At 41.3% G+C, this 16371-nt stretch overlaps 1 protein-coding gene and 1 pseudogene across 4 annotated transcripts in view; both read left to right on the forward strand.

Moving 5' to 3' along the window:
• The window catches only part of TASP1 (taspase 1), a 329261-nt gene that overhangs the window by 272499 nt on the left and 40391 nt on the right, over positions 1–16371 (forward strand). For all 4 annotated transcript variants that reach the window (XR_010725983.1, XM_066234263.1, XM_066234264.1 and 1 more), the window contains one exon: positions 13055–13128. Coding sequence is in view for 3 of the 4 variants with exons in the window: in XM_066234263.1 (XP_066090360.1) it covers positions 13055–13128 (74 nt within the window). In the remaining variant the exon portion in view is untranslated. Of the gene's footprint in view, positions 1–13054; positions 13129–16371 lie in introns of those variants that run through there.
• Positions 5668–8415, forward strand: LOC136308391 (proliferation-associated protein 2G4 pseudogene; annotated as a pseudogene).

The following is a 16371-nucleotide window of genomic DNA, read 5'->3' on the forward strand; positions in this document are numbered from 1 at the left end:
CTCCCTTTGTCATTTTAGACTTAGCTCTATCAAATCCAACTGTTCTTCAGTTGCCAGTTAGACCTTCACTGTGGCACTTCCCCCTGGTTTTCAGAACAGGCAGCATTCTTTATCAAGTACTATTTTTGTCACTGTTACCCAAAGTAGCTATGGTTTAAGTTTTTTTAATGTTAGATTGAATTGATGCTTCCCAGAACATTAAAAAGATAAAATGTCATTTTACTGTAAGTTAAAATTCCAAATCGTCTTTTGGTTTTACTGGCATTAAAAATTTGGCAAGCGTGTATAAACACACAAACTTCAAAGGAGCTTCACTCTCAAGGCCCCAGCAATATGACTTATTTCCATTTCATGGCACATGCCACCACGAGCACTTATGACCAGGCTGCTGCTGGGCTCACACAATCATAAAAATAACCCTCAAAGGGAAGGCAAATTAGCTATTAGGCTGGTAGTGGGAAAGAGGAGCTTAGGGATGTTCATCTGATGTTAATAACGCGTCTTAAAAACATAACTAAAACTTCGTTCTGTGAGAGAGTTCAGTGTCTGCTTAGAAGCTTATTTCTTTAGTGCCTCAGCAATGTTTTGGGATTATTACATCTTCATTAGTCTTAAGAGATAGGCTGGTGTTTGGATTCTTATTTAAGGATCAGATGGAAAGAAACAAATTAGGTAACTTATTCTTAGAGGCAAGTGAATAAGGCAGACATGATATTTCAACTTTTCAACAATTGAATTGGGTTAATCTGTTGAGGTAGTGCTCTGAGATTTATATAATTCAAAACTAGTTTTTGTTTTATTTATATTTTTCAATTACAGTTTTTAATCAGTATTTTGTATTAGTTTCAGATGTACAACATAGTAATTAGACAATCATACACTTTACAAAGTGCTCCCCCCAATATTTCTGATGCCCGGCTGGCACCATACGTAGTTATTACAATATTGTCACCTGTATTCCCTATGCTGTACTTTACAGCCCCATGACTGCTTCGTAACTATCAATTAGTACTTCTAGTTTTTGTTTTTAAAACACAAAGATGTTGAGTACAATTAGCTATAATCTGTTTTGATTTATTTATTTATTTATGACAGAGAGAGAGTGAGAGAGAGGGATAGACAGGGACAGACAGACAGGAACGGAGAGAGATGAGAAGCATTAATCATCAGTTTTTTCATTGTGGTGCCTTAGTTGTTCATTGATTGCTTTCTCATATGTGCCTTGACCATGGGGCTACAGCAGACCGAGTAACCCCTTGCTCAAGCCAGCGACCTTGGGTCTAAGCTGGTGAGCTTTGCTCAAACCAGATGAGCCCGCGCTCAAGTTGGCGACCTCGGGGTCTTGAAACTGGGTCCTCTGCATCCCAGTTCGACGCACTATCCACTGCACCACCTCCTGGTCAGGCTTGCTTTGCTTGTTTTAAAACAAAACTTTTTTTTCCCTTAAATATCACAAGTATACTCTTTACAATTAGATCTGTAGAAAATCTACAAATAGATTTTCATCTATAATTTACTTCTCCCTCATGAGAAGTACAGTTCTAACTATAAACTAACCATGTAGTATTTTTTTTTTGGTCACCAAGTTTTCCATCTGAAATAAAGAACATGAAGATTTATGAATAGAAGTCTAGTGATTATGTAATTCTTATTACTGTGGTTCTCCTAAAACTCTCAGAAAAACATTTTGACAAATTTTATAGTCAGTTTTCATCTGCTTAAAGGGTAATAGAGATTGCCCTAGCATGAAATAAATCCTAAAAAAATATTTGTTGAATGAATGAAATCACGTTTCAATAAAACTTGTTTCACTGAATACTTTTCCTTTCAGCAGAGAACTTCCAAGCTCCAGCCAGTGGCGCCTATTTCTGGCATTCTAACACAGCAAACGGACGAAACGGGAAAAGACTAGAAATGTCTTCTTTCGGGCTTGTATCACTATCTGACCCACATCTTTCTCTTCCTGTTCAGTCAGCATCCTGCTTTAGTCTTGAACAAATGAGAGTGACCCTTAGAAAGCGAGGATTATTCTTTTCTTGGCTTAGTATAACTGGGATTCTATAGAAACTCTACCTCAATCTCCCAAGACAGCTCAGTGGTGAAAGTTTTTCAGAGAGGCAAGCCAACTCAGAGCTACTCCATGGCCATAGTGGGACATGCATTATGTGAACCTTAAGGATTGTGTGTCCGGACAGTAAAGCATCCTTTTATGAACCCCCTATCATGACTACCTGGGGAAAAAAGAACCTGACTACCACGGGGAAAAAGTCTACAGAGGTAAGAGGAGGGTGTTGTATTTGAAAGTGAATTTATCTTGGCCCTGGCTGGTTAGCTCAGTTGGTTAGCACATCTTCTAAAAAAACCAAGGTTGTGAGTTCAGTCCCTGGTCAGGGTTCATACAGGAAGCAATCAATGAATACACAACTATAAGTTGAACAACAAATGAATTCTTCTCTCTCTCTTGAGCCAGTCATTTAAAAAATTAAAAATGAATTTATCTCTATTCAAAACACTGTGCCCAATGTCCTAGGGTAAACCATTTGACACAAAGCTAAGAAGCAGCAGCTGACTTGGCAGTTAGTTGCTCAGCTCAACACAGTTCTGATTTTGAGTTGTTTTCCTTGCAAGAAACTCTGGAATGTGGAGCCAGGTAGAAAGGGCTTTTTTGTTTGTTTGTTTGTTTTTTATTCAGTGAGAGGAGGGGAGGCAGAGAGACAGACACCTGCATGTGCCCTGACTGGGATCCACCTGGCAAGTCTACTAGTGGGCAATGCTCTACCCATCTGGGGCGTTGCTTGTTGCTCAGCAACCAAGTTCTCACCACCCGAGGCAGAGGGCATGGAACCATCCTCAGTGCCTAGGGCCAACTCACTGTAATTGAGCCATGGCTCCAGGAGGGGAAGAGAGAGAGAGAAGTGGAAGGGGGAGGGTTGGAGAAGCATATGGGTGCTTCTCCTGTGTGCCCTGACCGGGAAATTGAATTTGGGACATCTACATGGTAGGCTAATGCTGTACCACTGAGCCAACTGGCCAGGGCCCAGAGAGGGTTTTTAACTGGGTGCAGGAGCCAGTACAGCTGGGGGTTGTTAACAATAATTGGACAACATTAAAAAAAAGGGGGGTGTATGGCTGATGGTTTCCCTCTGGTCAGAAAAGAGAAACCATTTAGCTAGAAAAAACTTGCTTGCAATGCTGATAAGGAAATTTTGTCTGACTTAATGTACACAGAATGGTCTGTGAGTCATTTTGAAGAGAAAGAGGTATCATGGGGGGAATCACCATCCAGGGATGGCTTATTAACCAGCGAGGGTGGTGACTAAGTGTCAGCAGGAGGCAGAGCTCTCCGCAAGGCTGAAGGCTGCCATGTAGTGGAGGGATGCGAAGACGGGAGTAGAACCGCTCGTGGGCCCTATACCCAAAGGTGAATGCATTTGTTGCCAAGCACTAGGTGCACCTCTCCAGAAGGGCTGGCCTCTGCGATTCTGTACTGATCCTTTCTGAGTGTCCTGTAATGTCTCTGACCTGCTGTTGTGGGGGAAGCGCACGCACAGCACACCCCCGACACACCTCCAGCCCTGGGACCACCCGGTCCTGTGGCCCTTTGTTCACACCCGCTGTGTGCTGTGACGTGTTGGGAAGTCACGTGGTGGAGAAATATCCTAACAAATCCCTTTGTTCATTTTTCATAATGAACCCACTCAGAAAATTTATAAGCCGACTCAGAAATTTATTTTAGCATGGCTTTGGGTGTTCTGAATTTTTCCTAATGGAGAGCTTTTCACGGTCTGGGCATTTCCAGTAGCTTCACAATCACTGCACTTTGGCCTTTTAAAAAACAAAAGCCTAGGCCCTGGTCATTTGGCTCAGTGGTAGAGCATCAGCCTGGCATGTGGGAGTTCTGGGTTTGATTCCCAGTCAGGGCACACAGGAGAAGCACCTATCTGCTTCTCCACCTTCCCCCCTCTCCTTTCTCTTTCTTTCCCTCCCGCAGCCAAGGCTCCATTGGAGCAAAGTTGCCAGGGTGCTGAGGATGGCTCCATGACCTTCACCTCAGGCGTTAGAATGGCTCCAATCACAATGGAGCAATGCCCCCAGATGGGAAGAGCATCGCCCCCTGGTGGGCATGCCAGGTGGATCCCGATTGGGTGCACGTAGCAGTCTGTCTGTCTGCCTCCCTGCTTCTTACTTCGGAAAAATATAAAAAAACACCCCAAAACAACCCAAAAGCCTTTTCAAATCAGTAGTTGAGATGTAAACAGTGTTGGGCCCACTACCATGGGAACAGGGTCATTACCGAGAGGCCAGGAGCATCTCTAAATGGAAATACGCTTTCGCTGACCACACTAAAGGCTGTCAGGAAGCACGCTCTCACAGGCTCAGCTGACTTACAGGGGCCGTTTGTCTTCCCTGCATGTTGTTTGAGTTCCTGGTCCCCTATATGTAATAATTACATAAAGGGAAAAATCCTGATCCAGTGATGTAGCATCAGCCCAGTTTGCTGTAGTAGTATTAGAATAATTTTAAATAGTTACATAAACTTTAATTTTTAGTGTTTGGAACAATTTCATATTTAGTCCCCCAAATCAAAAACTAATTATAGACTTATAGGTATCACTGATGATAAGAAATGCTACTCTTTTACTGAAATATTAAGTTTTTCTCTATGCAACTGTATTTGAGCACACTTCGTTCTATCCTTTGCTGGATTTTAACTATAAATTATGACTTAAACAGTGAAAGATTTTATGACAAACTTTACTCTTGAGGGAAATGTTTTCAACTCATTTAAAAATACATATAAAGATTTTGACTTTTTAAATTTCTTTTTTTTTTTTTTTTTTTTTTTTTTTTCTGAAGCTGGAAACGGGAAGAGACAGTCAGACAGACTCCCGCATGCGCCCGACCAGGTTCCACCCGGCACGCCCACCAGGGGCGACGCTCTGCCCACCAGGGGGCGATGCTCTGCCCCTCCGGGGCGTCGCTCTGCCACGACCAGAGCCACTCTAGCGCCTGGGGCAGAGGCCAAGGAGCCATCCCCAGCGCCCGGGCCATCTTTGCTCCAATGGAGCCTTGGCTGCGGGAGGGGAAGAGAGAGACAGAGAGGAAGGAGGGGGTGGGGGTGGAGAAGCAAATGGACGCTTCTCCTGTGTGCCCTGGCCGGGAATCGAACCCGGGTCCCCTGCACGCCAGGCCGACGCTCTACCGCTGAGCCAACCGGCCAGGGCCTTGACTTTTTAAATTTCTAATGGAAATAAATATTTGTTTGGTTTGCTTTGATTGCCCTTTGAATATAGCAGGTTTTGCCTTAAATGTATATGCTCAGCGTAAATATAAATATAAGTAGGGACTTATTCATGGCACTTTGTAAGATCTGGTCATATTTTAGTCATGCAACATGAAACAGTTTGAAAGCACTAGATTGGTTTCACATCATAATAAAGCATGCTTATGAAGGACAGTTAAAAATCCATGCTGGGGGCTCTGGCCACAGTGTGTGTTTAGGAAGGGAGACTGAGGCAGCAACTGAGGGGAACGAGTCTGCATTGGCGGTGAGTGGGGGTGGGAAGATGACAGGTGAGGATAAGTAGCAGGAACAAGATGGGGGCGACATCGCCAGCCAGGTACCTCCATCTTGGCAGGAAGCACATCCGCTTAGGTGAGTCAGCAATGAACCTGACCCTGTGTGAGAAGAGTGACGCCACGGTTACAGAAGGGACAGGGCCATTTGTCAAGAAAGATAAAGCAATGAAGAAGGTATTGCCTGTCTCGTCAGCATTTCAGTAAATAACTGCTGATGTCACTTCTCAAGGAAGGTGACTTGGTAAAAATTGACTTAGGGTCCTTCTGTGATTAATGTAGCTCAGGGGACCCAAGTACCAGGAGGAAAGCAGATGTCATTAAGGCACCTCCCCATCGTGTTGAAGCTGCCCTGCGCCTGGTCAGACCTGGACACTGGGAACAAACAAGTGACAGAAGCCTGGGACAAAGTTGCCCAGTCATTTAATAGCACACCAATAGAAGGAGTGTTGTCACACCAACTGAAGTAGCATGTTGTTGATGGAGAGAAAACCATTATTCTGAATCTCGCTGACCAGCAGCAGAAGGACCACAAAAAGCCGATTTTGAGGTACATGATGTCTTTGCTGTGGACATTCTCGTCAGCTCAGGAGAGGGCAAGGCCAAGGGGGGCACCGTTTACAAACGAGATTTTTCTAAACAAGACGGCCTGAAGATGGAAACTTCCTGAGCCTTTGTCAGGTTTTGAGGCCATGCCATTTACTAAGCATTTGAAGACAAGAAGAAGGTGGCTATGGTCAAGTGCGCCCAACACATGCTGCTGCAGAGCCATTTAATGTTCTCTGGGAGAAGGAGGGCCAACTTCTAGTTCTGCTCATGCCCAGTGGCCCCACACAGGTAAGCAGTGGCCCCTCTGAGCTTAACCTTTACGAGGCTGAGATGAAGATCCAGGATGCAAAGCGAAAGGCCTTGCTCCAGTGTTTTGCAAGTTGGAAAACCAAGAAAAAGAAAAAGAAACAAAGGCTTCTAAGATTGCAGATACTGCCACCAGTGGGGAGACAGAAGAGAGTGAGGCTGGGACCGAGGTGGGTCCCTCTCCCCAGCCTGCTGCTCCTGCCCCATCCCCTTCCCACCACAGCAGGCTCTGCCAAGTGCAGTCGCCTTCACCCAGGACCACCCCCAGAGCGGGGGGCTCCTAGCTTCCAGCCCAGCCCCCTCCCAGCAACCAGTGCCAACTGACCCTGGTCGTGAAAGGCCAAGCTTCCCAGCCACCGAGAACTACTTTAATAGAAAAGAGAAATAGAATAATAAACTCAGGAGTAAAAAAGAAAATGCTAACATCTCACTACTAGTATGTCAAATTTTAGTAGTTCAGAATATCATAATCTAAACAGGGAAGAAATTAATTTTTTTTTCAGTGACAGAGACAGAGAAAGAGACAGGGACAGATAGGAATAGTAAGAAGAGAGAGAGATAAGAAGCATCAATTCTTTGTCGCGGCACCTTAGTTGTTGATTGATTGCTTTCCCTTATGTGCCTTGACTGGGAGCTGTAGCAGAGCAAGTGACCCCTTGCTCAAGCCAGCAACCTTGGGCTCAAGCCAGCGACCATGAGGTCATGTTTATGATCCCATGCTCAAGCCAGCGACCTTGGGGTTTTGAAACTGGGTCCTCCACATCCCAGTTCGATGCTCTATGCACCGCACCACTGCCTAGTTAGGCAGAACTTAATTCTTTATAGATTATGTTGGCTGACAGGGTAATTGATTGAGATTCCTAGGGATATTTTTATAAAAATAGAACATGGATGAAAACAGGACAAAATTTAAAACTTTTAGAAGGAATAGATTGTGAAAAACAGGTAGCCCTCCACTCAGCTCTCTGAATCGACCTTTGCCTCTGTAGGAGCAGCCGCCTCGCTGGTTCCCAGGATGGTGTCCCGTGTGTGTTCCCGCACTCACCTGTGGCGCCCTTTTATTTTCTTCCACAAAAATGGCCACACATCTCCATAGATCATTCTCCACCTTGCCCTTTACTGTTGATAAACTATGTATCTTACAGATTAGTAAAGTAAGTTATATTAATGAGGTCTGAAGTCAATTTAGTGTGTCACAAGCATAATCTTTATACCACAGTGGGTAGAATGTAAAGAAGAGACCAATGCATTGCTAGCAATATGAAAATATTTTATGAAAGTTCAGTTATAAAGAAATGTGTATACTAAGTGACAGTATGTGGGGCTTTTTTATTTTGTTTTTGCTTTATTGTGGTTCATGGTCAAAAAGTTCAAAAAACCATGTAGATGACTCCTTATCACCTATTAGTGCTAACTACTTTGTTTCTATTATTGTGCAGTATTCCATTATATAGAGTGCCATAGTTACGCATAGATCCTCCTGCCAATAGGCAATTAAGCCATTTCCAGTTTCTTCCTAATTAAAACTACCCCAATGAATATCCTTGCAAAGATGTTATTTCATAAATATAAACATATCTGTAGAATAAATACTTAGAAGTAGAATTGTAGGGTCAAGGGGTATGTCATTTTGGTAACTACAGTCAGTAGATTTTGTGTTTATTAATTTTTCTACTTGCTGAAGTTTACTTGTAATTTTAAAATTAGTGCTCCTGGCACTTTCCCAGTCATTTGTGGGCATGCACAGAGAGACGCAAAGTTTGAGTTACCTGACATGCAGGTTCCCCGCTGAGGCAAACAGGTGCTGCTCCGCCATCTTGTCTCAGCCTCCATGCTGTTATGCCAGTTTTCACGGATTTGTGCACTTTGTAGAAGCTTTTGCTGTTTAAAATGGCCCCCAAGCACAGTGCTGAATGGTTGTCTAACGTTCCTGAGTGCAAGGAGGTTGTAGTGTCTCGTGTAGAAAATGTGCATGAGGGATAAGCTGCATTCAGGCAGGATTTACAGTGTTGTTGGCCATCAGTTCAAAGTGAATGCACCAACAGTACTGTATGTCCAGAAAAAAAAAAAGAGGAAGATCACCAATCTGTAAGATGCTCCCAAAACTGCTCAGCTGACATCTATGGATTTATGAGATGATGGCCCATCAAAAGAGCACAGGGGACAGCACTGTTGTGAGACTGAAAGCCAAAGAAATTCATGAGCAGGTTATCCAGGGTCAGGAAAGTGTTCAACTCTTCTTGGCTAGTGTTTTATCATAAAAGAATACTGCATATAATTAATTACTTACTAGAAATATATATATAGTAAATAAGATGTCTTTAACTAGAAACCCACGTAAAATAAAGTTACATACTGATTGAAAATGTTGTGACCAGCGACTTGCTGGAACCTAGTGCTGTATTTCTCTTAGAAACAATAGCTCCGTATCTTCTAATTAATTGTTCATGGTGACCTTATAGGACCTAACTACTACAGATTATAAGAATGTATTTCTAAATGGCCATACTCTCACCATCATTATTTGAGAGTGCTCATTTTTTCACCCCTAGACAAAAAAGAAGTTGTTTCAAATCTTTTGATATCTTATAACCTGATAGTTGAGTAATGGTATCTTGTGGTTTTAATTTACAGTTCTTTTAGTAGAAGAACTATACAACATCTTTTTTATGTTTTAGAGACATGCATGTTCTCTTTTCTTTATATCCTTTTTGTTTTATCTTTGGATATTTGTCTCATTGATTTGTAGCAGATCTTTATATATTAAGAATATTGGTCCTTTTTCTTTGCTATGAATTGCAAGTATTTCCCTAGTTTGTCATTCATCTCTTGACTTTTTTCTCCACAAGGCAAAGAAAATACTGTAAACATTTTTTAATGTAGTCATATTTATTGATCTTGTCTTTTATGACCTCTGGATTTTGTTACTGTTTTAAAAGCTTTTCTTTAGAGATATTTGAAAGTTATATTTGTGTTTGATGTTTTGTGGTCCTTTGGTGTTTGTGTGGAATTTAATACTCCTAATATGTAACACTAATTATAAGTCCTTTTCAATGAGTAAATTTCAGAGTAGTAGAACAATGGAAGGTCACAAGCTTGGGACTCCAAAAGTCCAGTTTGAATCCCAGTTTGTTCAGGTAGTAAAATGACATAAGCCGTGTTACGTACTTCCTGTGAGCGTCAGGCACCCATTCAGGCTTTGCTGAGTTCTACAAGACAGTGCCGAGCTTATGAGAGATTGTGAATAGCTCTTCCCTCTGCTGCTTCCATGAAGTCAGTCCTCCAAGAAATACTTTATTAAAAGACATGTACTAAAATTAATAAAGTAGGATTTCTTTTCAAAAGCATTCTATAATTTAAATTATAAACAATTCCTGCTGAGTTATCAAGCTAGCTTGAACTACTTATATATTGAACTAATCACTATCTACTGATTTGAATTGTTGGTATTAAAAATGTGTTAGTACAATGCATCCTTTTTTTTAAATTTAATTTGTGAAAAGGGTGAAGGCTGAATTTCTACACTTTGAGTTACTTTCTGTAAGGACTCCTAACTTTATATCTAGAAACTTTATTGAAAACCACTCAATATAAAACATTTAGTATAGTCAATCAGAATACCCAATTTATTCTGTTTTGTAAGTCTATATGTTTTATATATCATATTTACTTAAAGCAGGCTACAGTTTTAGAATAATGCAGTTTAAAATAGAGGACGATGTTTTTATCTTTTACTTTCATGATCAGATTGACTACATATCCAAGTATTTTTTTGGCTAATTCATGAGCAGTTACCACTTTAACATTAGGGGCATAAGGAGAAGGCACAGTTTTAGAAATGCCTTAACTTTGCATTTATAAATACAGTTGCATTGTCATTACTCTAGGGAAATTCAGTAAATGTGAGTGCCTTTCCTCTATTAGGCAATTTAGAATATCCCAGACCTTGCTCTGGACTTGAAGATATTTGAAGTTCAAAGGCGATGTGTGAGGAAGAAAAAACATCTGGTGAAGAGAACTTGCCTCATTGCGTGACACTGTTTTCCTGCGCTCTTTAGCAGACCGTCTGTTTAGCAGGTTGGCAGGTTTGATAATTAATTAATGATGAGGGAATGAGCCACGTATCTGAGGGACTCAGTTTTGTCCCTCACTGCTTCTTTCTTCCCCACATGTCTGGCAGAGCCTTCAGAGCCTAGGAGCGCTGATCCCACAGTTGTGTCTCAGCGCAGACACTTGTCTTCAGGCTTCATTAGCTCGGAGATGTAAACAGATGGATGGCCTGGGACCCAGAGGGTTTAGTGTTGAGCAATGCAGTTTTATTATCAAAGACTTCTGAAATTTTTGTTGGAGAAGTGCCTCAAAACTTTAAAAAATGTCTTTAAAAAACTTAGAACTTAGAAAGTATGTATTTGAAGGTGACAAACTTTTGTGTATATCTCTGTATGGTTGTGGATTTTTCTTTTTGTACTTAATTTAAATATAATTTCAAATCTACAGAAAACTTACAAGAATAGTACAAGGGACACCCATAATTACTTTACTCAGATTTCTCCATTGTTTTCATTTTTCCTCATTTTTCCATCCTCGCTCCCTCCTTCCCTCTGTCTTCCTTTTGGCACACGAACACACACACACACACACCGCACACACTTTTACACGTTTAGACATGTGCGTTGTTTTCTAAACTGTATGAGACTAAGATGGAGATTTCAAGGGTCTTTACTCCAGATACTTCAATCTGTATTTCTTAAGAACAAGGATATTCTCCTAAATAATTACATACAGATATCAAAATCATAAAATTTCACATTTATACAACACTATTGTCGAACCCATCGTCCCTACCATCAGTTGGTTCAGTAATGTCCCCTGTAACATCACCACCCTCTTGTCCAGGATCTGGATGACACATTGCATTGAGATGTTGTGTCTCCATTGTCTCCTGTAAATGGGAACCATTTCTCAACTTTCTTCGTATTTTTTGACTTTGACATTTTTGAAGAGTTTAATCCAGTCATTTAGAAATAACCCTGTGTCAGATTTGTGCGCTGCTTCCTTATGCAATCCCAGTTCTGCGTTTTTGGCAAGAGCACCACAGACGTGGTGGTGCATCTCTGGGCGCCTCGTCAGGAGGCCCATTGCGTTGATTTATCCCTCAGGCGTTTGGTTAAAGTGTATTCCACCAGGTTTCTCCACAGTAAACTGATATTTTTCCTCTTTATGTTTAATAAGAATTTTATGGAGAGACACCTTGAGACTATGGAAATAGCTTGCTCCTCTTCAAATTTTCAACAACTGGTTTTAGCCACTGTGATGGTTTGCTGACTATTATAAGGTCTACCAGAAAGTTCTGTCCGTTTCTATCACAACAAGTTTCGACGCGTAAGCACATGTTTATTTGGCGCATATGTGCCTCTCTATTTTTATCACTTAATGTATACATACTGACGTAGCAAATTAACTAAAACAAAGTTGATTCACGTTAGTCTTATGTGTGAAGCCATAGTGTACCCATGGCTACTGATAAAGTTCATTTATGCCGCTGTAATTTTTGCGAATTTCAAAAGGAGGAAATGCTACAGAAGCATGTCTTTCACATCCACCATATTCCCCGGACTTAGCACCCTCCAACTATCACTTGTTTTTGTCCTTACAAAATTTTTTGAAGGGCAAAAAATTCAAAAATGAAGAAGATATCAAATAAGCACTGGTTCAATTTTTTGCATCAAAAGATAAAACATTTTTCAAAAATGGGATATACAAATTGCCCTCATGCTGGCAAGAAATCATTAATAATAATGGCAATTATATTATTTAATAAAGTTTATTGACGGTAAGAAAAATTTGTATTTTGTTTTATTCCAAAAACAGACAGAACTTTCCGGTAGACCTTATATTTTGTCTGTATTTGCTCGTTGGCATTCTTATGCTAGGAAGGCCTTTCTCTTCTGCCCCGTTTACTTACTCATTTATTTGTTCGCGTTAGTATGGGCTTGTTGGGTCTTATTTTGTTCAGTGGTGATAATTCATTGCTATTATAATTTACTTTGATAGTTAGGTTGACACAGATTTGGCCAGTAGCTGACCCCTGGTCATTTCGATGAGCCCTCATCATTCTTTGAGTGCATCCTTACTTTCTGGCACAAGATGTTCCCGATTCATTTTCTATTTTCTCTGCCCCAGCCCTGGAATTGACATTTCTCCAAGGAATCCTGGGCCCTTTTTATGCTGACTGGTATTTGGAAACCAAGACGTGTGTGTGTGTTTTAAAGGAAACTACGTTATGGAATATTACATTTACTAAATCATTGTGTATTATACATATGAGTGTGTGTGTGCACGTGTGTGTCTGTAATGTTACAAGTTTCAAACAGAAGAGCATTTATTTTACATGTAATAATCATAAGTTTTGACAAGAAAGAAATACATTTTTCATTTCACAGTAAATGGCATTACACAGTTTTGAGTACTAAATCATCTTGACATTTATGAAGGAGCAAATGGAAAGTAAGGAACTGAGTGTGTTAAGTATAAAGCTATCTTTAACTGTTCTATTAAAAAGCAAAGATTTATTTTCCATCTGTGATCTGAATGTGCCTGTTTGTGTTCCCTCCCGTGGCAGTGGAGTTTCTGTGGAGCCACACGACGGAGAGCATGTGTGTGGGATACATGTCAGCCCAGGACGGGAAAGCCAAGGTAAGCGGGAAGCTGGAGCGTGACCTGCAAACCTCGCAGCCGTGGCTTGAACCTCTAACAGGCTCAGTCGATCTGAATGAATCCTGTCAGCCTCTCCTGGGCAGTAGCTCTATGATCTCTATGAGAATCTGATTAAAAACAGTTCCTGATCCTAAAGAAAAACAGCAGATCTTTTGTGCTTTTGATGATGGAGCGGGGAGGATTGGGAGAAACTTTTTTCCATCTTATTCTGCTTTGTTCATTGTGAAAAGTTGGGAAAGAGGAAACTGGGATTGGGAAGAGAGACTGGGAGTGAAGCTGATGGGCTGTCAGGACTGGGCAACTTTGCAAGGAGTGCTGGAATAGATAAAGGAAACCGAGGCAGAGCGAGCCAAGTGCCTGGCCCGCACTCTGCACATGGGAGAGCGCAGGAGGCTGACATGCTCGGGAGGACGCCTGGCTTTCGCTCCGCTGTGTTCTGGCATGCCCTGGCATGGTGTCCTCGCGGGCAGAGTCAGGTCCATACCCTGCGTGTCACGTGCCATTGCACACGTCCCTCTGAGTCACAGCCATCACAGACGTCCACGCGGCACCTCTTGCATCGCTTGGCTTTCCCGTACTCAAGACAGCGGAGCCGGGGAGTAAGAGGCATGATCTGTGCCTTTTCTTTTATACTGGCCTCATGTTCTTCTTGTTCAGAAAGTTTTAGAAACAGCTGTGGCATATGATGTTTACTTGGCATTAAAGCACCTCATTTGTAGAGCTGTGAAGTTGGGCAGCCTCTTTTTTTGAGGGACATGATTTATTTTGCACATTTGGAAACATGAGTAAGGAAACATCTGAGATAAACTGTCCAATAGACTTGCAATCATTAACAAATAAGGAAGAATACTTAATTGCTTATTTGTCATGTGACACCCATCCAGACTGGCCTTTGTACACCATCCAGCAAGCTGGTAGCATCCCAGACTTCTGTGAGCACAGCGCAGGAGCGCATCACATCGGACCAGCACCAGCTTCCACTCGTGACGCTGGGCCCGTGCTCCCATCGGCAGGGCCCTCACCTAGTACGGGCTTTAGATTGTATTAGTAGACTCATTTATAAGAGCCTGCATAAAGATTACTTTATTTCATAGTATTTAGAGAAGGGAATCATAACTGCCCATTTTAAAGGTGATTTATAGGTTTAGCAAAACACTAACAGAATTTTCTGTGATGATGGAAAGGTTTTACATTTACGGCATTTTGTGTTGTCCAACAGTATAGCCATTAGCCACATATGGCTATTAAGCCCTTGAAATGTGGCTAATATGCCTGAGGAACAGAATTTTAAATTTTACTTAGTTTAAATATAAATAACCATATGTGCCTAGTGGCTGCTGTATTGAATGGCACAGGTGTAAGAATGAGTAAAAACACGGCTATTCAAGTAAGTATTTTCAGAACATTCTTTTTTCCCCAATGGCAAAATAGTTCCCAAAGAGAAAATGTCCGAGAAGCCACAAGAATCTTTGCACAAGAACGACTTGCTGCTATGTATGTTTTTCTCACCCCCTACATGTTGAATCTCAGCTGAAATTGCTTTTTAACAAAAGAACATTGTGTGAGGTGGGCTTCAGTGTCGAAGCCAGTCTGGTGGAGTGCAATCCCATGTTCTTCAGTCCATGTGTGGAAATGTTCTTGTTAGTCCTCGTGGCCCGTGGAAGACACCTTCCTGTCTAACGTGCAATGTGAGTGGTAGAGAGTGGAGAGAGGATTGCACTGAGCTGAAGCTGTTTGGCTTCCAGGTGCATCACTTGACATCTGGTGGACGTGGTTTTCATATTGCTGGCAAATTCTCCAGCTGGTAGTCTTGATTAGGCCGGCAGATACAGCTGCTCCTCTTGCCTCACTTGTAAGTTATGTTTTTGACCTTCTTTGCAGAGAGTTAATCCCTCTCCCTTTCTTCCTCCTTTGAGCCTGTGGCTACAAATGCTTTTAAGAAAAAAAAAAAAAAAAAAAACCCAAACACTAATGCTTTGGCTGCTGAATTCTATTGATCAAAAAAACCATCTCTTCTTTCATACACGCGGGGATTTTATTGTATTGCAAGTAAGACAAAGTTATAGATGAGAAGCTGGGCTCAAAAGAAAATGGGGTTATAACAAAGTTCATATTCTTTTGGAGAGAGGAAGCCTTTGGTACCCCTTCCCCCCACCACGGTTTCCTGACTTCTCTAAAAGAATTGTTGAATTAGTGGCATAACTGTTCAGCAGGACGATTGGTTTATAAAACATGCTTTCACATAATGTTGAGAATCATGGTAGTAAAATGAGAAAGGAGGCATCTTTAAAATTAAAAAAAATATTGTTTTTTATTTAAAAACTATTTCAAAAGATTTTTTTAAATTTGCCTTGCTTTCTAAAAATTGCCTTCTTTGTACTTGTTACCAAACTCAGAAACTAAAGCCACCAGGCTATTTGACCATTTTATATAAGATAACTATGTTTAATCTAAGTTAAGGCCTTGAATGAAAGCTCACCTCAAAATCATACTGCTTAAAAAGGCTGGATAATAACAAATATCATTGTAACCAGAATTCATGAATAATTTGAATAGTGGTAGATTCTTTAACAAGTTTCTTTATTTCTTTTGTAGAATATTCTTTTTTTTTTTTTCTTTTTCAATTAACTGAGAGGCGAGGAGGCAGTCTCCTGCATGTGCCCCAACCGGGATCTACTGGGCAAGCCCCCTACAGGGTGATGTTCTGCCCATCTGGGGCCACTCCTTTGTTGCTTGGCAACTGAGCTATTTCAGCACCTGAAGCAGAGACTATGGAGCCATCCTCAGCACCCGGCCAGCTTTGCTGCACTGGAGCCTTGGCTGTGGGCAGGGAAGAGAGAGACAGAAAGTAGAGGAGGAAGGGTGGAGAAACAGATGGGTGCTTCTCTTGTGTGCCCTGGCCAGGAATCAAATCCAGTGCATCCACACACCAGGCCGATGCTCTACCACTGGGTGAACCAGCCAGAGCTAGAATGTTCTTTTAATGCTATCATTTAATTTTTAGAGGCTTCTGTAGCCAAAGTTAAAGAGATTTCTTTTCCTTGAACAAAAACTATTGATAATAGTTGGATTTAAAAATCAGATTGCTCATATCCTAACCAGATAGCAGTTAATGAACAGTTTGTAATAAACACCCACTGTGCATGGACTACCATAATAAAAACAGATGCTAAAACTGGCATGGAACTTAATCTAGTATAATAAGAGAAACCAAGGTTTCTT

The sequence above is a fragment of the Saccopteryx bilineata genome, chromosome 6, assembly GCF_036850765.1.
Source record: "Saccopteryx bilineata isolate mSacBil1 chromosome 6, mSacBil1_pri_phased_curated, whole genome shotgun sequence".
In the NCBI taxonomy this organism is placed as follows: Eukaryota; Metazoa; Chordata; class Mammalia; order Chiroptera; family Emballonuridae; genus Saccopteryx; species Saccopteryx bilineata.